The 25,583-nt window shown below is 39.9% G+C and overlaps 1 protein-coding gene across 2 annotated transcripts; it reads left to right on the top strand.

Annotated features, from left to right (window-relative positions):
* Positions 1–46: 46 nt before the first annotated feature.
* On the top strand, positions 47–19,672 carry LOC124134673 (RUN domain-containing protein 3B-like). Of its 2 annotated transcripts, none has more exons than XM_046499621.2 (10): positions 47–247; positions 1,863–1,978; positions 2,699–2,832; positions 4,060–4,145; positions 8,751–8,840; positions 13,623–13,703; positions 15,004–15,160; positions 15,275–15,432; positions 16,579–16,731; positions 17,431–19,672. In XM_046499621.2, exons 1-10 carry the CDS (start codon positions 165–167, stop codon positions 18,611–18,613), a joined length of 2,241 nt encoding a protein of 746 aa, XP_046355577.2. In that variant the 5' UTR covers positions 47–164; the 3' UTR covers positions 18,614–19,672. The 2 variants fall into 2 exon arrangements, with proteins under 2 accessions (XP_046355577.2, XP_046355578.2); XM_046499622.2 differs by having other exon boundaries at positions 15,022–15,160.
* Positions 19,673–25,583: the final 5,911 nt, after the last annotated feature.

Below are 25,583 nucleotides of genomic sequence, written 5' to 3' on the forward strand. Positions count from 1 at the left end.
ACTACCCACAACTCAAAAATGTTTAGTTTAAAACCTAAATTTGTCGATGGTCAAAGGTTAAGGTCAAACATAACCTATGGGCTATGATCACATGAGCGTAGAGTGTCATGTTTACATTTTCCGCCCGCCACCTGTAAACAATAGATAGATGAGGGGTGGGAACGATGGATGACAACAGAAACACGAGCACCAAGCTTTCCAACCGACAGATCCAAGTTGCAAGACGAAATGTCGTTTCTGTTTGCAGGTAAGGGTGACCTGTCATTTGTGAACATCAACATCGAAATTGTTGTCGCTCAAATTTTGTAATTGATTTAGAGAGTTCACAGTTATACCTCGATGTAATCCTTCATGTCAGTGATGACGTATTTTATATCAGATAAACGTCAAGAGAACAAAGGAAACGAACATCTAACTGAACGGGGTCATGATAGCTCATTAAATATCACTTCCTGATGAATTGTCAAATTTAATTCCAAGTGACATTAATCTCAGGACCAGAATAGGTTTTTGCTAATCAGCATGTATGTCTACTTCGTATTTCTTTGGTAGTCCATAAGTGATGTTGTATCAAGTTGTTGACAGCATGATCTTAATTGTCCAATATCCTTACATGCTGACACATTATTTTTTTTATCATGTAATTCGTTTCTGATTTGAAACTCTCTAGTTTTGTTCAATATTTGTCATTGTTCACAAGTGTCATTGTGATTGAAGCATGCATAATTATTTGATTTATTTTAGCTGTTTTAGCGTCATGCCAACAACTGAAGATTTATTCATATGGGTTTATTTTCTGTAAAGAGCTGTAACAGCTCACTCAAAGATGTATGTAGATATATATACGCCTTTGGCTCACTGATGGTGTGTAGGCTTTATACTGAGATACAAGAATCTTAAAATTAGGTCATGTATGTATTGATCGATGTAGTACAGACTGTATTTCCAATTTCTGAATGTGTTGACCAGAAATGACTGATCAGAAAGGTGCAATTCTAGGAAGAATATTGAAAACGCATCTTATCATCATTTCTGGTCAGTAGTTGATAAGTATGTCTGGTAAACTCAGATGATTAAAACCTGTGAGGACTACTGAAAATCTGTGGTTGCTAATCAATTAATTCACAAATCATGTCATATAATGTAAAACATGAGTCAAAATTGAGCTGTTGACTATTTCAATATTACTTGTGGAAAATAATCAAAGGCAAATTAATAATCAGAGTGATAGATGTCACAATACATGAGTTGGATAAAATATGTATTGCAACACTTTTTTAAATGTTAACTTGTACCATTATTTAATATTTAGTAGAAATTCTCCATGTTCTATGCATGCTGGCTGACAAGAGGCTGTTGCTATCAACCATTTTGTGTTTTGGTCAAATGACTGGTTAATAAGGCTTGTTCTGATCCGGTTTAGCTTTTTGCTTCATGGCTGGCGGTAAGGTAATAGCCCCAGTTGTTATCAGGTGCTGTTAATGCAAACCTTTATAGATATTACATATGCACATAGGGGTACAGTAAACTATATACAGTAAGACCTATTCTACCCCAGATCTTCACGGGGGCTATTACATCGATGACATCATACACATGATACAGTACATGATGCAGCTAGGTTATAAGTCAGTGTTGCTGTGTCATTCAAGTTTTGTAATAGTAAGTGGGAAGTAATTAACCTTTTGTTTGATATACTGTGCCATATCTTTGAGGTTTTCACTCTATGTTTCTGATTCTGGGAAGTGGATAACTCCTGATATGTGACAAGTTCTGCAGTGAAGCATACCAACAGACATCCTAACTGATTTCGATTATGCCGCTCAGTGTCCTGTCCACTTATTATGCTTATTATTTTTCAGATTCTGTGTGAAGAGCCTTATAGACAAGGCCTGTTTCAGCAACATTGACGATGAGTGTGAGGAATTCATCAACTTCTGTGCAGTTCTTGAACAAGTGCTCCTACACAGAATCAGGCGTATGTTGTCCAAAAACTGTCACATTTTGTCAGATATATAATCATGTTTGTAGTTTTTCTCAAATCCTCCTTATCTTATTGTAAATAATTGCAAGTTCTCAAAGCACCTACATATATATATATGTATTTCTGAGTCCTTTGCTGGGATTCATACCACAGACCTAATGGGAGGTCAGACACCTTGTTCATGTGACCGAGTAGGTTAACCCCATACTCCAGCTGACAAAGTAAGGATGTCAACTGTGGGATGACTCCACGCCCTGCTACATACCTGGGGACCGCATTCCCGCAGAGCAGAAGGTCCGTGGTTCGATCCCTGGTCGCGTCATACCAAAAGACGTTTAAAGATGGTACTTGTTGTTACCCTGTTTGGCGCTTGGCATAAAGGGGCTAAAACAAGGACAGGTCGGCTTGAAGTCAGTATACTGTGTCTGAGTGGGGTATTCATGTTAAACTGCGGCATGGCATCTCACTGGGCTAGCACTATAAATTGGCATCAGTCCGGACTAGTACAAGCAGCCACGCACACGTACATGCATGTTGCTATATAAGTGCAATAATCTTGGAGGCGACGTTAAACCCCATTTCACCTCACCTCACATACCTGGGTGACCATGTGTATGCCCTCTTCCTTTGCAATTATTGAATATGAAATTTGTTTTTTAGATGATCTCATTTCAGTCAGTTGTTTCCAATAGGTACTATATTATTTATTTACAGCTCACAGAACATGGTACCGAGGTGGGGACAATCGCTCCTTTTGGGAGTATGTTCGTGCAGCGTGCCGACATGTGCCCCAGAGCTGTATAGCAAGCATAGATGCCATAGAGAATATTAAGTCTCCATCTGCTAAGGTGAGGTCATCATTGTATAGATGCTATAGAGAATATTAAGTCTCCATCTGCTAAGGTTGGGTCATCGTTGTATAGATGCTATAGAGAATATTAAGTCTGCAACTGCTAAGGTGGGGTCATCGTTGTATAGATGCTATAGAGAATATTAAGTCTGCACCTGCTAAGGTGTGGGATCGTTGTATAGATGCTATAGAGAATATTAAGTCTGCAACTGCTAAGGTGGGGTTATCGTTGTATAGATGCTATAGAGAATATTAAGTCTGCAACTGCTAAGGTGTGGGATCGTTGTATAGATGCTATAGAGAATATTAAGTCTGCAACTGCTAAGGTTGGGTCATCGTTGTATAGATGCTATAGAGAATATTAAGTCTCCATCTGCTAAGGTGAGGTCATCGTTGTATAGATGCTATAGAGAATATTAAGTCTGCAACTGCTAAGGTGTGGGATGGTTGTATAGATGCTATAGAGAATATTAAGTCTGCAACTGCTAAGGTTGGGTCATCGTTGTATAGATGCTATAGAGAATATTAAGTCTCCATCTGCTAAGGTGAGGTCATCGTTGTATAGATGCTATAGAGAACTATTTATGGTATTCATCTTTGTAAAGTGTGTGAGTGAGTTGTGTTTAATGCTACTTTTAACAGTATTACAGTTATATCGCAACATGTCAGCTTAATGTGTGAGGAAAGCCTGAAGTGATGTAGGTCTTTGATGTTTACCACTTCGGTGAAACCCACGAGCATGACCTAGAAAAATAATCGGGGCGAACCGGGATTCGAACCAATTGTCAATGGTTTCAGGCGTGCCCCAGGGATGCATTCTGCACAGCGAATTGTGACAACTGGGCAACCAGTGCCCCCCCATCATTGTTTAGATGCCATAGAGAATATATGAAGTCGCCATTTGTTTAGGATAGATCACTGTGTAGAAGCTTTAGAGAATATGAAGTGACATTCTGCTGAGATAGGGTCTGCATTGTATTGCTGGCACTGGCACGGAGTTTATGAAGTCTGCACCAATGATACATGAAATTGGATGTCACACAGTCTGCTCAGTATGAACAAATCTTGTATAGGTGACAACCTGTTACTGCCACCTGTCTACAGAGGCCTTGCTGACTGAATGTCATTGTACCCCATCAACAGCCACCCGGGTCAATAACTTGTATTTACAGGGTTTTTAATATGAGCTTCACAGCTGAACATATGTCTTTCACCTCTCTTCCAGGGCCGAGCCTTCATTCGGTGTGCACTAATGGAGAAGAAGTTGTCTGAGTATTTAGGTGCAGCAACCAAGCAGCAGCATATCACAAGGTCAGTCTGACAGCAAGGGTGAGGTGAGGGGAAATGGGGTATTATGTCGTGTTCAACATGTTATTCCACTCATATAGTGAACATGGTGAAGTCTGTGTGTGTGTATGTGTGGCTGCTCATACTAGTTTGGACTAATGCTGGTTCTATAGTGCTAGCCCACTGAGATACCATGCTGCAGTTTAACATGAATACCCTATTCAGACACTTTACACAGACTCCTAGCCGACCCGTTCTTGTTATCTCCTAATGTTGAGAGCTAGGAAGGGTAACAAGTACCACTGTTTTATGTGTTTTGGTGTGGTACATCCTGGGGACTGAACCACCTGGGGATCAAACCACTGGCCTTCCTCTCAATCCACTAGACCATGGAGGTGATCGATTGGCAAGGGATACGGAAGATGCTTCTCCCATGTCTGTTTCAGGTGGCAAGCAAAGATGCATTTTTGCTTGATTGTAGTGGATAGGTGTTGTACTTGTTTGATGTGCATCTCATTATTGTCATTACAAAATTTCAATTAAATCCTTAAGTTCCTGACAATTTCTGTCATGCTTAAGACCTTTTTTGTAATAATTAAATCGTCGAATAGTTTGGTTACCCGCAGTTATTTTAACGTTTCCTTTTTATTATTTAGCAAATGATTTTAACACAAGTTCAGGCTTCATTTGTGAATATTGGTTGTACATGTATACTCTGCACACAGCAGTATTCCAGGTATGTCACTGTGGCTTGTAAGTTACAGAGTCTGGACGAGACAAACCAGTGAATAATATAATGAACAACATCTCACACTGCTAATCCATTGCCATTCGTCACCACTCGCCCCTCCCCGTAACCTGCAAGAAGAATCGGGCCCTATCGGTGAATGTTACGAGCGAAAATACGACAAACCAATCAGAATGCGCGTTCTTCGTCATAGAATCCGTCAGAAATAATTTTTAATTTTACATACATCTTGCATCTAAAAATATATCCATGACACAGTTAATGTGTTCAATCATACTGTATAATTCCGCCACTCCCGATGTTCTTAAAATTGCATCTGAAATATATATAATATATGGGGAAATATCTGTGAACCATTACAGAATGAGTTGACAATTGTTTTAGGTATGCCCATTTGCGCTAAGACGGAACCCGGTCGCAAAAATGGCCATGAGAGGGGCACGAGACGCTATTCAGCTTGTTCCCGGAATAACACGATTTGGTCATGAATGATCCATTGTGTCACCTCCTTTGACAAGTATGGGTTTCTTGGGACCTATTCTAAATGAGTGCCATGATTGTACTACACAGTGGGGAAGGGGAAGGTGTTGATTAAAAATAAATAAAATTAATTCAGGAGTCAGCGCTTCAAGACACATAATGTCCTTGTCTGAAAGAGGGAACAGATGGGTTACCTAGTGGTTAAAGCGTTTGCTTGTCGCATCAAAGGCCTGGGGTCGATTCCTTACATGGGTACTGTGTGTGAAGCCCCTTTTCTGGTGTCTCTCGCCGTGATATTGCTGGAATATTGGCGTAAAACCACTCACTCTCTTTCTCTGAAAACAACTTTTTTAGACCAATAATTTTTGAGAACATCCAGCATGCCTAGTGAACCAGTTTTTTATGTACAACCTGAGGACAAATTAGTTTTTACTAATATTTCTAGAACACATTATTGGCTCCTAATAGACAAAACTGTTAGCCCTTGAGAGCTAGCCCATAATCTGTCAAGAAGCCCTTCAAGATAGCTGTAACAGGATTCTATGGTTATTTAGGACATAGATAAGAACTAGGGATTACATCAACATGCATTGTATTCAAGATGAGAGGGTTCAAATGGGTACAAAGTGATAACTGAGGTTTAGTACAAGGATCAGTGTAAATGTGTTATGGAGTATAAGATAAGATATAAATAGAGATTATTAGCTGAGTATTTCTGTATTGTAAATACAGTAAACTATGGTTATAACAAACTCTTAGGGACCACTAATAACCGTAGTTCTCTATAAGCATATACAGTATATTTAAAACAAGTGTCAGAGACTAAAACAAAATATTCGTTTTATTGGTCAATCTTATTAAAATCAGATCTTAGTTCCCGCTATGGCAAAACAAAGATTTGAGGACATCACATTACGGGTCACGTCAGAACGACTTTTCATCCAACCAATCAAAGCATCGCTTAACAGATCGTGAAAGTGACAGTCGGAATGTGTTTTCTAATCATGCAACCTCAAAAACGGTAAAACGGGGTATTCTGAACGACAGTCAAGGCCCGTACGACTAATTCTGTCAAAGTAATCGTCTATCTCTCGCTTCAGTGGGAGAAACATTTGAATCGAGGAGGTGTTGCACAGTACGTGGGAAGCACTGCCATACAATCTCAACCATATGTTAGACACTCAGAAAGTTTGTTTGTTCAGTTTTCAAAATCTTTACTGATAGCTGTGTCAACATGTTTTGAAAGCGTAGTCTGAAATTGAAGTCGCCAGGTTGAAACAAGTGCCGTGAAGCTCGAGGAAGCTGCTTTCTAATTGACTTCTGTTGACTTCTTTTTACTCATTTCAGTGGTAAGTCAAAGTTCGCAAAAGGTCGTTCTGACGTGACCTGTAGTGGGATGTCCTCAGATCTTTGTTTAGCGGCAGCAAGAACCTAGATTTGATCTTAATGAGATTTTTTTATTGGTCAGTTTGTTGATAGCGTTCGTTATAAATGTAGTTTACTGAAGAAAGATTTATAATCGTGATTATTTTGCCTTGTCACTATGAAACTAACCTAAAAATGAAGTCATCAGTTATATACATCAGAGCTGTACACTTATGATAAAGGGAGATAATTTGCTGAGAGGTAACTCTTGTATGAAATAGTTCCGTCAAAGTGTTATGTTCACTGGCTTAAAATATCCAGTGCTATTTTCACTTTCTCAACTTCAAAAAACTCATTCTTTCACACTGAAGTATATGATAAAATGATTTCTTTATCAAATACTGTAAATCTTTAAATTAAAGCGAGCATGAATCAAATGCGAATGGTCTTTGCTCGCATTAATTAACTTCTCATTTATGTCTCCAAATGACCATCCAACAATAAGAAGGCCTCACTGCACACTTTGGATAGCAGAAAAACGAACTTGAATATAAACACAAACACAGTTTATTGAGTAGCAGTTGTAACAAGTATATAACAATGTCAGTCAAAGAATAGGAATTACACACTACGCATAGGGTGAGTTATCACTGCTGTGGTCAAAAGTTCTACCCACTCGTGTCAAGCTTGTTAACACCTTCTCTGCATACCAATCAGTGAAATGTTGTTGGTTCAATTATTTATATCCTTAATGCAAGTCAACATAGTAAACATATAAACTGTGTGTTGTTTTTAGGAAAACACTGTTTATTGTTATTAAGGAAGTGCTTTACTCAGTGCTGATAAGTGGTGCTATTTGTGTTAATTTGGAGACACATTACAGTATCATTCTTTAAGTAATCAATATTTACTTTAGAAACCGATTATGCATACAGTGTTTGAGGAAACAGCCCAATTTATCATATATAAAACTGATTTAAGGCCATGTTTGTCTACAATAACACCCATACATCAGTAAAGTACTATCGAAACCTATGGGAACATCAGACAATAGCATTTTGATCATGCATACATGGCAACGGTTGATGGGGCAACATTAGCCAATCAGAAAGCAGCTTTCTCGAGCTTAACAGCTTTAGGTTTAAGAGATGGCCAAGATTACACGGCAATGGTTTCCACGGGCTATGGAAAGTCTTTCATTTCAAATGTCTATCCAATAGATAGACAATGTCTAGAATTCAAAATCAGCCTTACCGCCCTTAAGACTTGTTCAGAATGCCTGTGTTAGCCTTTTCAAGGTTGCAGGATTAGAAAACACACTTGGATTTTCTCTTTTGTGATCTTGTAAGCGACACTCTGATTGGCCGATCTTTGTGTTTAAAGAGAGCATTAAGATCTGATTGTAATGGGATTGGTATTTTAGGAAATCTCGAGGAGAAACCTGTTAAGATGTAGATGAAAAAAATGGGCAGTCATGGTTGGTGTTCATCATTTGACTATGCATAGACTCGTTAGTCCAGCCAAAATATAACTCCAGCCTTGTTAGGCAAGGTTGGAAACTGGAGTATTATAGTCAGTTAACTCCCTTGCCTCGGGAAGATGAAATTGATGTACATAGCAACAATTTCAATTTTCAGATGGTAATTTTAACACTTTCCATATGTAATAATAAGGTTGATTGTGACCACAGCAGTGCAGGCCAAGTTGTGTAAGGTGACACAATTCGGTGTGCAGAGTTGTGTCCCTTGGGCATGACAGAAACCTATGGTCTCAAGTTCGAAACCCAGTTTGCCCTGATTATGTTTTTAGAATTGTCAGCACCATACCCGTGCTTGTGGGTTTCATGAAAATGGTAAAATCTGAGATCTGCATCACTTTCCTCCCTTATGAACATGATGAAGCTGACATCCCGTGATATAACTGGAATACTCTTAACATTGGCGTTAAACCCCACCGCTCACTCTTAATCTTAGAGGATAATTGTATATGAATTGCAGATAATACACTGACAGACAAATCATTTGCTCTGTTTTTAGAAAGCACTACCTAGATGGAGCCATAATGCTGTCTGAAGATGCCAATATGCTGTGTGGGGTGTTCTTGGGCCTCAATACTATAGACTTCAGGTGAGAAGAGCCCTCTAGATTGTCATACTATGTGGGGTGTTCTTGGGCCTCAATACTATATAGAGTTCAGGTGAGAAGAGCTCTCTAGATTGTCATACTATGTGGGGTGTTCTTTGGCCTCAATACTATAGACTTCAGGTGAGAAGAGCCCTCTAGATTGTCATACTTTGTGGGGTGTTCTTGGGCCTCAATACTATATAGAGTTCAGGTGAGAAGAGCTCTCTAGATTGTCATACTATGTGGGGTGTTCTTGGGCCTCAATACTATAGACTTCAGGTGAGAAGAGCCCTCTAGATTGTCATACTATGTGGGGTGTTCTTGGGCCTCAATACTATATAGAGTTCAGGTGAGAAGAGCTTTCTAGATTGTCATACTATGTGGGGTGTTCTTGGGCCTCAATACTATAGACTTCAGGTGAGAAGAGCCCTCTAGATTGTCATACTATGTGGGGTGTTCTTGGGCCTCAATACTATATAGACTTCAGGTGAGAAGAGCCCTCTAGATTGTCATACTATGTGGGGTGTTCTTGGGCCTCAATACTATATAGAGTTCAGGTGAGAAGAGCTCTCTAGATTGTCATACTATGTGGGGTGTTCTTGGGCCTCAATACTATATAGAGTTCAGGTGAGAAGAGCTCTCTAGATTGTCATACTATGTGGGGTGTTCTTGGGCCTCAATACTATATAGAGTTCAGGTGAGAAGAGCTCTCTAGATTGTCATACTATGTGGGGTGTTCTTTGGCCTCAATACTATAGACTTCAGGTGAGAAGAGCTCTCTAGATTGTCATACTATGTGGGGTGTTCTTGGGCCTCAATACTATATAGAGTTCAGGTGAGAAGAGCTCTCTAGATTGTCATACTATGTGGGGTGTTCTTGGGCCTCAATACTATAGACTTCAGGTGAGAAGAGCTCTCTAGATTGTCATACTATGTGGGGTGTTCTTGGGCCTCAATACTATATAGAGTTCAGGTGAGAAGAGCTTTCTAGATTGTCATACTATGTGGGGTGTTCTTGGGCCTCAATACTATAGACTTCAGGTGAGAAGAGCCCTCTAGATTGTCATACGATGTGGGGTGTTCTTGGGCCTCAATACTATATAGAGTTCAGGTGAGAAGAGCTCTCTAGATTGTCATACTATGTGGGGTGTTCTTGGGCCTCAATACTATAGACTTCAGGTGAGAAAAGCCCTCTAGATTGTCATATTATGTGGGGTGTTCTTGGGCCTCAATACTATAGACTTCAGGTGAGAAGAGCCCTCTAGATTGTCATACTATGTGGGTGTTCTTGGGCCTCAATACTATATAGAGTTCAGGTGAGAAGAGCTCTCTAGATTGTCATACTGTGTGGGGTGTTCTTGGGCCTCAATACTATATAGACTTCAGGTGAGAAGAGCTCTCTAGATTGTCATACTATGGGGGGTGTTCTTGGGCCTCAATACTATAGACTTCAGGTGAGAAGAGCCCTCTAGATTGTCATACTATGTGGGGTGTTCTTGGGCCTCAATACCATAGACTTCAGGTGAGAAGAGCCCTCTAGATTGTCATACTATGTGGGGTGTTCTTGGGCCTCAATACTATAGACTTCAGGTGAGAAGAGCCCTCTAGATTGTCATGCTATGTGGGGTGTTCTTGGGCCTCAATACTATAGACTTCAGGTGAGAAGAGCCCTCTAGATTGTCATACTATGTGGGGTGTTCTTGGGCCTCAATACTATAGACTTCAGGTGAGAAGAGCCCTCTAGATTGTCATACTATGTTGGGTGTTCTAGGGCCTCAATACTATAGACTTCAGGTGAGAAGAGCCCTCTAGATTGTCATACTATGTGGGATGTTCTTGGGCCTCAATACTATAGACTTCAGGTGAGAAGAGCCCTCTAGATTGTCATACTATGTGGGATGTTCTTGGGCCTCAATACTATAGACTTCAGGTGAGAAGAGCCCTCTAGATTGTCATACTATGTGGGGTGTTCTTGGGCCTCAATACTATAGACTTCAGGTGAGAAGAGCCCTCTAGATTGTCATACGATGTGGGGTGTTCTTGGGCCTCAGTACTATAGACTTCAGGTGAGAAGAGCCCTCTAGATTGTCATACTATGTGGGGTGTTCTTGGGCCTCAATACTATATAGAGTTCAGGTGAGAAGAGCTCTCTAGATTGTCATACTATGTTGGGTGTTCTTGGGCCTCAATACCATATAGACTTCAGGTGAGAAGAGCCCTCTAGATTGTCATACTATGTGGGGTGTTCTTGGGCCTCAATACTATAGACTTCAGGTGAGAAGAGCCCTCTAGATTGTCATACTATGTGGGGTGTTCTTGGGCCTCAATACTATATAGAGTTCAGGTGAGAAGAGCTCTCTAGATTGTCATACTATGTTGGGTGTTCTAGGGCCTCAATACTCTAGACTTCAGGTGAGAAGAGCCCTCTAGATTGTCATATTATGTGGGGTGTTCTTGGGCCTCAATACTATAGACTTCAGGTGAGAAGAGCCCTCTAGATTGTCATACTATGTGGGTGTTCTTGGGCCTCAATACTATAGACTTCAGGTGAGAAGAGCCCTCTAGATTGTCATACTATGTGGGGTGTTCTTGGGCCTCAATACTATAGACTTCAGGTGAGAAGAGCCCTCTAGATTGTCATACTATGTGGGATGTTCTTGGGCCTCAATACTATAGACTTCAGGTGAGAAGAGCCCTCTAGATTGTCATACTATGTTGGGTGTTCTTGGGCCTCAGTACTATAGACTTCAGGTGAGAAGAGCCCTCTAGATTGTCATACTATGTGGGGTGTTCTTGGGCCTCAATACTATAGACTTCAGGTGAGAAGAGCCCTCTAGATTGTCATACTATGTGGGGTGTTCTTGGGCCTCAATACTATATAGAGTTCAGGTGAGAAGAGCTCTCTAGATTGTCATACTATGTGGGGTGTTCTTGGGCCTCAATACTATAGACTTCAGGTGAAAAGAGCCCTCTAGATTGTCATACTATGTGGGGTGTTCTTGGGCCTCAATACTATAGACTTCAGGTGAGAAGAGCCCTCTAGATTGTCATACTATGTGGGGTGTTCTTGGGCCTCAATACTATAGACTTCAGGTGAGAAGAGCCCTCTAGATTGTCATACTATGTGGGGTGTTCTTGGGCCTCAATACTATAGACCTCAGGTGAGAAGAGCCCTCTAGATTGTCATACTATGTGGGATGTTCTTGGGCCTCAATACTATAGACTTCAGGTGAGAAGAGCCCTCTAGATTGTCATACTATGTGGGGTGTTATTGGGCCTCAATACTATAGACTTCAGGTGAGAAGAGCTCTCTAGATTGTCATACTATGTGGGGTGTTCTTGGGCCTCAATACTATAGACTTCAGGTGAGAAGAGCCCTCTAGATTGTCATACTATGTGGGGTGTTCTTGGGCCTCAATACTATAGACTTCAGGTGAGAAGAGCTCTCTAGATTGTCATACTATGTGGGGTGTTCTTGGGCCTCAATACTATAGACTTCAGGTGAGAAGAGCCCTCTAGATTCTCATACTATGTGGGGTGTTCTTGGGCCTCAATACTATAGACTTCAGGTGAGAAGAGCCCTCTAGATTGTCATACTATGTGGGGTGTTCTTGGGCCTCAATACTATAGACTTCAGGTGAGAAGAGCCCTCTAGATTCTCATACTATGTGGGATGTTCTTGGGCCTCAATACTATATACTTCAGGTGAGAAGAGCCCTCTAGATTGTCATACTATGTGGGGTGTTCTTGGGCCTCAATACTATAGACTTCAGGTGAGAAGGGCCGCTATTAACCATACATGTTTAATGTGTATTTGATTGTGATATGTAGTCATGATAACTACATGTGTTTGATGTTTATTTAAGAATTGACCTTCACTTTGTGTGAGTTCATTGGAGTACGAACCTTCATAGAGTGAGGGCCAAACTGTATGAATGTCGGAAAGTCAATTCTTATAATTTTTTTATCACAATTTCTTACCTCAAAGGATGTAGGCCAAGATCTAAACACAATTATATATAGTACGTGTGACTACATGTTTACACTGACAGCCATACAACAACCAGCTATGTCGCGGAGTAAAGTAGTTCCTCAAAAAGAGAGGTGACATGGGCACAACTTGCTCTTCAGAAACATCTTACGCAGCACATGTGTTCAAATCATATCCTCATTAGATGAGAAAGGTCTGTAAAGAACTACCTCAGTAAGTCAGTCACACTGACAGCGTGTTGTAATACATTTATTTAAGTACAAGACATCAAAATGGCCGACACGATAAACGTGACGGGAGAGATTTCCGAAGTTGTTAATGAACCTGTGGCGGTTACATGTATTAGTCATCATTGATCAAATGGCCGATCATTGAAAGGTGAATAAAGATGCGTCAAACAGACACAAAGGTAAATTCATAGATTGCTGGAGACGGTCAATGTCAGCCTAGGCACGGATCGAGTCGATACTACGATAGTTTAGATGTGCATTTCTTCGTTTGTTCATTAGGATGGGCCGTAGAATATAGGTTCTAAATGATCAGAAAGAACGCTTATGCATGTTTTCGTGCTAGGGAATTACCAGGGTTTCCCCAGGAATGTGGATGTAGTCCGTCAGTGTTTACGTCATTTCAAGAACACGGTCTCGTGAAAAATGTATGAACGTCAAATTGTGTCGTTCATACACTTATAAACGTCAATCTCGCGGTCATGTGACCGACCTCACAACAATGGAAAAGCCGTATATCGTGTAAACTTCAAATTAAAAAATTATTTGAATGTGATGTGGTTTTAGCTTCTGCCTGAAGGGGGAGAACATGGACTTGCTGGGACCTCTGGTCATAGACTTCACACCATTCCTGCAGTTCCACCAGAGGTATGTTCCTGGAACTGTTGCCTAGTTGTTTCAGGTGCTGGAATACCCTGTGTTGAGTTCCGTACCTTTGGCATGCTAGAAACCTATGATTGTAGGTTCAAATCCCAGTTTGCCCTGATTATGTTTCTAGTTTTTTTAGCAACAGACCCATGGGTATCACCAAGTGGTAAACGTCGAGCTTTCCTCCCATGTTAAGCTGACATGCAGTGATATAACTGGAATACTGCTCAAAGCGGGATTTAACACATATCACTCACTCACTCACTCACAGATCTTGTCCTTTTTCAAAATGGGCGGATATTGCAATCACGATGCCTGTTCGTCACCCCGCTGTTTTCCGTTTTCCAAAATCGGTAAATACTTGTTGTTGAAACTTGCTATATTGATCAGTCTAGTGGGGAACTGGTGATGATTTGGGATTTTGAAAAATACTGAACAGCATTACTATTTTGTTCACTGCTCTGAAGGTATCCATCAGCCATTTACCAAAAGTGTGGTATAAGTAGCTAAACGCCATTTCCGAATTGCACCAGACCAGGGGGATATGTCATCTCCTGATGACTCTTGTTGTATATCACACAGTTTGATACATTATTTCTCTGTTCATTGTCCATCTATTCAAACATCCTTCGTTTGGCTGTATTGTGTAGAGTTCTATAATTGGTTTCCTTACATGTTATATTAAGGCTATTCTCAAAAGGTAACAGTGTTTGTATTTAAAAGAGCATCTTCCTGTCCACTAGCCTATATCAAAGCCTAGTTCCTATCCTTGCCACATCAAGGACACTTTTCCTTGGCTCAACCCTGGCGCCACCTCAAGTTGTGCCCCTTGTAATGAAGATGCAATATCCAATCAGATCACTGTTCTTGTCTTATATAGCTTCTCAAAGATGGCTACTACCAAAGATGACAACTTAGTCGATCAGATAATAAAACATTCACGATTTCATCCCAGACACAAAAACATAAACAATCGTTTGGGGTTTAAAAGATGAAAAACACATTCGTGTAAACAAAGACAGGCAGCAGTAAATCCCTTTCATACGAAGGTGTACCTGTCGTGGAAGTTGATTTTGTGAAACGTTTTCTGATTGGACTATCAATATGTGCGATAGTCCAATCATATTTAGCACAGTCAAGTGGGCTTGATGTGGCAAGGGTGGATACAAGACTTACGATAAAAAGGCTAATGGACGTTCTTGCCTCGGAAAGATGGTAAAAGAGGAACAGTTAATGGTTCAGTTTGAGAAATTTTGAAGAAGTTGAGCCATGTTTTTTAGTAATGTCCCCTGTACTCCAGTGCCGAGAGTGTTTCTAGTGACCTTGAGGAAATGAGAGAGCTGTCCAACTCCAGCATCAGCAGCAGCATCATGAGCGAGGATGTCGTGGACGACGCCAGCTGGAGGAACAAGTACAAGAACCTGGAACATAAGTTCAAGAGTGCCTGTGAACAAAAGGTAGACCATTCAACTATTATTTATGTACGTCCATTTCAGTTCCTTTTATGCTGACCTTGTTTCGGGATGACAAACAGGAAATATTTCGTTGTCTAACTCTCACCTGTGTATCAGGGTTACCTGGAGGAGCTGGTGCGTCTCCGAGAGCGGCAAGTGGAGGAGATCTCCACTGACAACCAGCGGATGGAGATGCGGCTGCAGTATGTGGAGGCGGAGGGGCAGCGAGACCGGCTGATGCTGGAGAATGTTGTGCTGGAGCTCCAGGAACAGCTGTAAGATACCTTTGTACATCGGTTACCATCAGTGGATGCAGCATCTAGCATGACATTGGAATACCAGAATAACAATTTCTAATTTGATACTGTATGTTGTGATCGTGTACACAAGTGTGAAAAGGAGTTTGATGAAGGTGTTTTACAGGTGTGCTATATGCTGTTGTGGTAAATAATTTATCCATCTGATCAGAAATGATAATCAATTTGTGTGATTCTCAATATTGAAAGAGTTGCTGAAGCATTAAGAGGCATTGGGAAAGGTTTCCTATGTACGGTTTATCAAAATTATAAGATGTGTTGTTTGCTTAGTTAACACAGGGAGATAAATCTTATCTTCATCTATACGTACTTGTCCACCTTTTTGTAAAACATTCACAATCGCAAAATACACTGTTACAATATTGGTTTAAATGTCAATCAACAAAAAAAAGATTGTCAGATTTGTCTCCCTTTGTTAGCAGAGCAGACCACATGTCCTGCAGTTTTGCATTGGATTTAACATTGTTTAGTGATCTGTCTAGACTGTTGTGACTTTATCTATTTACTCTCAAGCATATCAGCCTTGACACACATACATCCATGTAGAATGTCTAGCATGTTAGAGGCAATCTTGAACGTGCTGAATGTTTTCTGTATCCATTCGCAATGCAAGAGGAAATATGTTCCTTAAACAATTTATCAATTTATACTTCAAAAGCGAACATTAAATTATTTTTGTGGACTACAGTAATTATCCCCTGCCCAAGGAAGTTGGCGGGGGATATAGAAACAGGCTCAGTCTGTCTGTCCGTCATGTTTCGTTTCCGGAGCATAACTCATAAACCGTTCAATATTTGTTCATGAAACTTTGCAGGTCTGTCAAGTACATGCTGAACTGGTGCCTTTTGCTATTTAGAAATTTTAGAAATTTTATTTTTTACGTTTCCATGGCAACAAGATGGACTTAGGTTCCAAGCTCTTTTTTTTTTTACAATTTCCATGACAAGTTCCACCTCGGTTAAAATAGGTTAGGGTTTGTTTAGATATATTTATGTCATAAACTCTGCAACAGGGGCGGGGGATATAGCCACGTTAGTGGCAAACTCTTGTTGTTTTCGAAACACCAGGACAAAGTTGCTATTGTCAGATGTTGCTATGTTGCAGTGCGAAGGTGAAGTCTGAGCGGCAGACGCTGCACCAGAGGCTGTCTCTGCTGCTGTCCATGAGGCAGCCACCAGGACCGAGGCAGGTCCGGGAGATCCAGATGGCAGACATGGCAGGGGAGGGGATCCATTCCGTCGACTCCTCTGGGGAACTGTGAGTAGAGTGGATATATGTTAGTCAATGTTTAAAATGATTGCAATTTTGACTTAGACTATATACAAAATGCCTAAATATTTCAGTTATTTTTCAAATTGACTGAAACATTTGTCCATTTACTTTATTATGAAAACAAATGCAAACATTTTGATGTTTAATTAGGTAGGGTATGGATTTTTGGCCCAAAGGGTTAGGTTGGCAGGTCGATGAAATAGAACTAAAAAAAATCCAATTTCAAATATATGTTTTTGTTTCCTCTCATTATTCGTCTGAATTCGTTTTTGGAGATAAATTTTCAACAGGTTTTAATTTCAGTGTTTTGAATAATTTAATTATTTTTGATAGCAACAATAAATGATTTGGTTGTTCTTACATTTTACTTATTTCTAGGCAGCAGAATATGGAAGAGCACACTGCTTTTAAGTTGTTTTCTTTCAAGATTTACCTCAGATTGGTCAATTAGTTTTTTGAGATCCCATACAAGTCTGCTGGCTGGGATGTTCAGCCTACATGATGTCATTAAGCATGTTTTTTCTCACATAAGCATCTCAACTATGTGAATTAGTACTGTGCTATAAGTTCTTTTACCCAAGGCTCGGGAATTTTGCCTAAGGGAAGACCTGTAACAGTAACTTGTTCATTGTTCTCTACAACTTGTTTCTACTCAATTATTGACAAACCTTTTTTGGATTCCAGCGATTTAATCACCTCAACCCGTCACCTTCAGAGCGTCCAGCAACAGGACAACAAGAGCCTTCTGTCAGGGTCATCCGGTCAGTTTACAGCGAAGGAGGACAACCACAGCATGATTCCACTGACCGGGTCACTCACAGATGTCCAGATTCGACCAATGGACACTCCAGTTCATCAGAGTGGGAAAACAGACAGTACAGAAATGTCTGAGATGCAGAGTCCCAGTCATCAAGGTGCTGATCCTTCTCTAGAAGCTCCCGGCCAGCAAAGACAGGAATCCACTGACAAGGAGAGCTCCACGGAGGTGGAGGCTGACTACCGAGAGAGGGCACCTGCTCTAGCTTTCCCTAGCTTCAGTTGCGTGGATCTGGATGGTTCCTTAGACACTTGTGAGGATGAAGATGCTGGTGAAGAGTCTGCTTCAGTGGCAGAGGAAATGCTGGGTGATCCCTTGGGTATTGAGAAGGGTAGATTGGAACATGCAGAGATGGTTGATACAGCAGACAAAAATGTAAATCAGGAAACTGAACCTGGTTCAGAGGGAAACAAACTTGAAAGCAAAGACACCGATGATGTCGATCCTGATGCCAATAATTCCCATGGTGATTTTGTGGAGAGTAGTGAAAAGACTCAGACCGTTGATGACTGTCATGATACTTTAGTTGAGAGTAGTGAAAAGACTGACAGTGGTAATAGCGATTATGATATTGTGAACCCAGATATTGAAAAGTCTTCCTCCAATGAGTCCAGCATTGAACTGGCAGAGGCTCCGGATTCTGGGAAAAGTGATAATATGGCTATGGGCGACTCCACGGAAGATGAATATTTGAGGATTGGTAGTGATGAAGGACAGAGTGATTCCCCGACAGACATTCCACATGAGAAAAAACCCAACTCCGATGAGGAGGCTGATGATTCTAAGAAACAAGCATCTGATGAAGAAGAAATTGGTGCGACTGATCCTGCTGAAAATGTTTCATCCAATTCTGGGAACCAATTGGAGGGAGAGATCCAAGTTGCTTGTGAGCAGACGGCCAAAGATGCTCCAATGTCTCCTGGAGGGGATTCCGGCTCATCTGAAGGTGATAAGGAATGGGACTTTGTCTCAGACTCCCGAGGAAATGGACAGACGCAGAGTGCCAAAGAACAATCTGGTGATGATCAGAGTGATGAAGAAGCATCTTAACTCGGACATGACAAGGGTGAACTAGATGTAGTGTATGGTTAGTTTGAGAAAAAGAGTGCAATCACCATGAAGACTTGACAAATTGACCAAATATTTATTGGAATTTGCTTCACTTATCTCGCCAGACAAGCTTTCTGTTTAAGAAAAACAATAATATGTACAATTAGGGTTAGAATGATACACGATTCAAGCTCAGAACTCCAGATAAAATGAGCAAAAAAATCACCATAACCAAATTAATTTGGAGTTACATAAAAGTATGCATGAAATAATAAAAAAGCCTGATAGTTATCAACACTGTATTATTCCCCAATGTATCCTTTTCAGCTTGTGTACTTGAATGTCTTTACATATCTTTGTTTGCTGATCAAATGCAGACATCACCTATTTATCAACTCTTCTGCAGTGAATAATGCATCAAACGGCTATGTCTCACTTATTGTGATTGAGAATTGTATTGGTGTTGTGAGCTTATGCGACACACTTGGGGCAGCACTTGAATAGAAGAAACTTAGAAGTTATCTGCAACAGTCTTTTAAGCAGAATTATCTTAAAACTGTCTACACATTGGTTTTAAAATACCCAAGGGAGTTAAAAAGTATTGAATTCCCTAAGAAAATTATCCAATACCCAATGTGAATGATAACATGAGTAAATACTCAATGGCCTAAGTTATTAAAGGAGCCCTGCACACTAATGGCATGTGTTAATTTAAAGTTTAGGGACCCGACTTGTTGAAATGATTTATATATTAAGGGATTAATGTCATAAAATAATGCTGTCCCAAGAAACATTTATGAAGAATTTGGAGAAAACAACTCATTTTAAATCTTTAATCTCTACATTAAGGTCTTCAATTCAAGTTTGTCATCATGTGACTTAAGTATTCAATAGTTCTGTATGACAGCTGTATTGTAGTTGTGTAGTCATCTAGGGTGCTGAGATATGCTGTGCAGAGTTGAATCCCTTGGTCACATAAGATACCTTTGATCATGGGTTTGGCCTGATTACGTATCTTGGTTTTCCAGCACCTTTCCCGTGCTCATGGGTTTCAGGGGGCACGGGTGGCCCAGTCGTCTAAGGTGCTGCGATTCGCTGTGCAGAGTTGCATCCCTTGGGCATGCCAGAAACCTATGATTGTGGGTTCGAATCCCGGTTCGCCCCAATTATGTTTCTAGGTTTGTCAGCACCATACCCGGAATACTGTTAAAAGCGGCGTAAAATTTTATCTCCAATTCACTCACTCACTCTCACTCACTCACTCACTCACTCACTCACTCACTCATGGGTTTCGCCAAAGTGGTAAACGTCTGAGATCTGCATCACTTCGGGACTTTGTCCTACATCAAGCTGACACGCCGTGATATAACTGGAATAATGTTCAAAATGGCGTTAAACCCAACTCACTCATTTAGGGCGATTGGCAGAAAAGTGTAGAAGCCTTGAGTTATTTCCCTTCTTCAGATTGTGACTTGTAGGTTTATATCCTGTTAAAGTATCAGTTAACTATCTATCTTAGTGACCAGGCAAATAGTTGAGTTTCTCAAACCATACACTGCAGGGACAAACACCACCATTCACATTCAAAGCATATTGCATGATTTCATGTTACCAGCTGTCTGGTTCATGCAGTCAAGTGTTTGTTGTTTAAGGCCTGTCATGTTTAAATGTACAAGTTTCACGAAGCACGAGATACTGTATACTTTATATCATATAAATGTACCTCAGACGACCAAAATACCATTGGACTAGGGCTGGGATGGGTAACTCGGGTACCTGGGTCGGGTGGGTACTGAGTAGGACCCGGGTACCCACAGGACTACCTGGACCTGTGGTTAGTCACGTGATATATTGTTTAATGACAAAAATTATCTAGAACTCTATGGTTACACTAAAGTCACTAATGTTCGCATTTCTTTCTGACTATGCACCCATTCCTTCTGATTTTTAATATGGTTGAATAAAGATATAACTTAAGTCAACTTCAGTGTGAATGACCATATCGTTTAATACATGTATCTAAATACGTTTTGCCAGGGCTATGCTTAAAATGTTCCCAATCGGACATTTTGAGACATCTCCTGAGACCTACAGCGGGTACCGGGTATGGTAGGGTAATAGGGGGTGGGTACCCGGGTAGTAAATTTGGACTCGTCCCAGCCCTACATTGGACGAAGTATTTACCTGTGCTCTAAAAATATTTAACGTGTCTACTGCTGATACCAAAGACTTGATTCTCTGAAAAGTCCCTCTGTATCATACAAGCAATCGAAACACACAATGGCTGTCAAATGGTTAACTCCTGATATTTATATTTTTAGTCCTGTATATCAGATATATGTGGATAATGTAGTCATGAAAGATGAAGTAGATGTTCATTTTTTAATGTTGACAGAATGTGATTTGGACTAGAGTGACATGACAATCTGTTCTCAATGTTTCTGAAGCAGGCAAGAATTGGAAGTGATATGTTTTTATGTTCAATGCAATTCAGTATTTTCAGACCATAAAATGACAGTTATCATTCATTTGTGTAATAATATTAATATTTGAAACATGATGTTTTGTTTGTGAATGTGAACAATAGTCATTCATACCAGAAGCATTGATTCCTTGGACAAAATAATTACAGAGCTAGACATTAAAGGACTGTGAATAATTGACACACATTTGTTTAGGGTAATGCATCACTATAGTCATGCCCTTCCCCAATTGGTGGCTCCCCCCAACCCACCATCCCACAAGTAGAACCCTTGTACATTTGATACCCAGTATATTAATCAGCAGATGAAAATCGGTTCCAAACTTGGGTCAAGGGTTTTTTAGTTTGATTTTGTTTCAATTTAGTTTGATTATGTTTCAATTTATGTCTTTCTAGGACAGGCCCTGTTTATGTTACCATGGTTACAGAGAGAAGTTATGGCTTCAGAGCATCGTGGTCATTGACTTTCAAACCGAGATGAGAATCAATGAAAGGGACATAATTGAGCTATTATGACATTAACATGACATTTATTAGACATTTGACATAGTATTTCATTCTCCAATATGAGATTATTATATCATATTAATAGTTGGACAAATTAACGAGAAATGATATTCAGTTTTTGATATGGTTTTAAGTCTAAAAGCACATTTTCTGAATTTGCGAGGAATATTAAGATGGTCACCAGGTTCAATTTCTAAGAAACCTGAAAGGGAGTCCTGTTGCATATCAGTGAATGTTGGGTTTTGAATCACAAATTTCATGCATTTCCCAGTAACATGATGGATCTACACATATCTCAATTGTAGGTTGACACAGACCTTTTCTATGTTGCATACAAGCATGTTGTGTAATGCTGTGGTAGACATATGTTAGCTTATGGTTTAAGCTTTGGCTTGTCTTGCCGAATACCCAAATTTGTTGCTGGAATGTTGCTGGTAGTGGTACAATAGCATACCACCTTACTCACAGAGTTGACTCAGATGAGATGTACTCTGTCTTTTGTCATGTAACAACTGGTAGTCTAGATCACATACTTTGATCACATACTTCCTCTGGCAAGTGTGGGTTCGAAACCCGGAATCCCAAAAAGGGAACGAGAATCTGTACTTTACTAAGAAAGTGTTATCCCAAATATAACATTTGTTACATTTGACCACTTTCTAAATGGCATTGTGTATGCATAGTTTTCGGCCATGGGAGCCATGCCAAATTACACTTGTCAGAGGGGTACTCAAAGTACGTGATCTAGACTACGAGTTGTCAGACTTTCATTTTTGTTGAAGCCTCGGTGGTCGAGTGGGTTAGATCGCTGACTTTGTGTGCTGGCGATTAGGTGCCTCACTCTGGCAAGTGTGGGTTTCGAATCCTGGACAGGACTCAACCCCAAAAAAGGACGAGAATCTGTACTTTACTATGAAAGTGTTATCCCAAATATAACATTTGTTACATTTGACCACTTTCTAAATAGCATTGTGTATTCAAAATATAGCAGCGATTGGGTAGCCTCATTGTTAAAGCGTTACCCCAACATGATAACAATGTGTGAAGCCTATTTCTTATGTCCTCATTGTATTGATTTGATGTTGCTAAAAGTAGTATAAAGCCATAATCACTCTCAAAAACAATAATGGCTGAATCTTGTGTACTCACTGATTTAACAGTGGTGAAATGTCTGAACGTTGATATTGTGATGGTGGATGCACCATCAGTTTGGGCATTTGTTAGTCATGTAAATACAGTGTTTGTTTCCCGACATGGATTAGCCTTTTTGTCTTGTGATAAAGTTGTACTGACAGAGTAACAACGTACCGTATTTCCTCTCTTAGATGCGAGGCGTCTATCAATTTTTCGCAAGCCATTGACCCAGTGTCTTTAAGCGGCAGGTCGTCTATTCTGTTAAGGTTTGTCACAGTGGCTACTCACTGCCTTACCGAATCCTACAGTTTTACACTCATACAGAGGGTAATTTTGCAGGAAAGGGTTATTATTTACCTCCCTGCGTCTTCTAGAGGCCTGACTTCTATTGTTTGAATGGAGCAAATGATCGACTTCTTATAGAGGAAATAGGGTAAACCCTCACTTTGTAACCCAGCATGAATACATACATATACACATTCCTGGTCAGTCACAAGCTCATTAAAATCAGATCTTAGTTCACTACAGCTAAACAAAGATCTGAAGACATCCCATTAGGGGTCACGTCAGAACGACCTTTCATCCGACCAATCAGAGCGTCACTTACCAGATCATGAAAGTGACAGTCGGAATGATATTTCTATTTGTGCAACTTCGAAAACTTTAACACGGGGTTTTCCGAACGATAGTTACGGGTTTAACGACCGAATCCATACAATCTAGACCATCTTTTACCCATTCCAGAATAATTTTTTGTTCAGGTTTCAAATTTGTGATGGAGAAATTTGTCAAAATATGTTTCGAAGCGTATTCGCCATTCCATTGGTCTTGATCGCGCAAGGTCGGTCTGACGTTACCCGTAATGGGATGTCCTCAGATCTTTGTTTAGCGGTAGCGTGAACTAAGATCTGATTTTAATGAGATTGGGTCAGTCATGCTTTCCTGGCAATATGACTTGTTTTTCCTTATTGTTTCTTTCATGAACGTTCTTATTCTTTAATGTGTATTTTCATTTTGATCAACATTATATTTTAATGATTTGAGCATAATAAAGTATTTTCAACTAATATCTCTTTTAATTCATTGAGTATGCTGTGAAGTAGACAGTATGTATCAATGATAATTTCGAAAAGTAAATCTTATGAGTATGAATATGTAAACAAGGCAAAAAATGAACAGGGCTCACAGGTACCCCGATCTCAATCAGCTGAAGAACAATTTTGATATTGGTGATATGTTGATGGCTTAACGTTTTGTACCAGTTTCTCTTGAAAAGCACAATAATCTAATAGTAATGGCATGATTCAAAGATGCCTTGTGGGAATTGGTTGTCCCAAAAAACGCTGAGATTCTTTTGAATGTTCTGACAGTTTCCATCACACGTCTTAATAATATAGAACGTTTTTCCAAATGTGAAAACACTCCATGTAGTAGTTTTCAACTAAAAGATGCAACAGAATTTGCAGGACAAAGCCAAAAAAAAATTTAACAAAAATTTACTTTCATGTCGGTGATAAAAAAATATTTCTTAGTTCAAAACATGAAAAAAGGCAATATTGTTTCTGAATACCCACTTATCGAAATCAAACTTTGCACTGTACCTCTATCTGGAAAAAAAATCCATGTAGTAGATCTCAAGTTATAAGTCGCACAAATGTTTAAGTAAAATTATTTTCTTGGTTCAAAACATGAAAACAATACGTTTTCAGAAAATACGCTTTGCAGTTCACCTCTCCTATTAGTATAGAAAGTGTTTCTTAAATTTGAAAAGAATCCAAGAAGTAGTTTTTCAAGTTCGCACAAATGTTTATGTAAAATCTTTTTGAAAAAATTCAAAGAGTCTGACAACCTGATCCATATACGACCTTCATTGGTTGTTAGGAACCAACGGTATTAGATAAACCTATAAATAGACATCTCCATAGCTTATTTTGTTCGCTTTATTTCTGTTTAGGTCATTTTGACCCTATTCCCCGAAGTGGCCTTCGCGTAAATCAATCGAAGGGCTTTAAGGTGATTTCAAAATCTTTCTTACCACCGACGATGTTTTTTCAATCTGTCAAACTTTCGATCAGTAATGTCATGACATGACTGTAAATTGAGTCAGGTCGAGGTCATTTATAATATTTGTTCCACATTATACAGATACACTCGCTGTAAATCACGTTTCCTACAGAGATCCAGTATTATGGAAACAGAACCTGGAAAAAACGTCACTATTTCTTCTACAACAGCCAAAACGGCACCGTTTACACTTTTTAGCGTACGGAAAGAAAAGTAGAGAAAACAAACGACAGCACTAATACTGCACAGACAATACACATGAAGACAGGGTTATCTTCTTTATTCTATCGGTGCAACGTTTCCCTCTATCCGGCAAATTAAATTAAATTATTATTTTTTTAAATTAATAATTTGTATAACGCATTGACCAATTAACAATTGCTCAAATGCGCTTTGACCATGAATGATCTATTCAATGGTTCTCTTGAAGAGACTCGCGGATTTCTTGACATGCATGAACCAAGTCCGCGAGTCTGACCACCCGATCCCGTTAGTCATCTCTTACCTCAAGCATAGTCGCCTTTTACGGAAAGTATGGGTTGCTGAAGACCTATTCTAACGCGAATCTTCACGGGCCGCTGATATCCAATGTGTTGCGATGTGATCTATTGAAAATTATGACATACTTATTACTTAAAGTTTGGTAATTATGTCTACAAAACTCTAAAAACGTTGAGGCAGGGAGTATAGTTTACCTGGTGGATGTATGAGGATGGCACGGGTCCGTTGTCGCGCTATTATTTGGTACGGTATAGAAGTGGTGCCGTATTAGCTTTAACCCGT

Source organism: Haliotis rufescens, unplaced genomic scaffold (assembly GCF_023055435.1).
Source record: "Haliotis rufescens isolate VD_foot unplaced genomic scaffold, xgHalRufe1.0.p SCAF_4, whole genome shotgun sequence".
In the NCBI taxonomy this organism is placed as follows: Eukaryota; Metazoa; Mollusca; class Gastropoda; order Lepetellida; family Haliotidae; genus Haliotis; species Haliotis rufescens.

Bases quoted from the DNA above. Each gene is read 5' to 3' on its own strand.
- LOC124134673 (XM_046499621.2), top strand. From the start codon at position 165: ATGGATGACAACAGAAACACGAGCACCAAGCTTTCCAACCGACAGATC. The intron at 2,833-4,059 runs GTGAGGTCATCA...CCTCTCTTCCAG, and splicing joins TTAAGTCTCCATCTGCTAAG to GGCCGAGCCTTCATTCGGTG. The intron at 15,433-16,578 runs GTAAGATACCTT...GCTATGTTGCAG, and splicing joins CTGGAGCTCCAGGAACAGCT to TGCGAAGGTGAAGTCTGAGC.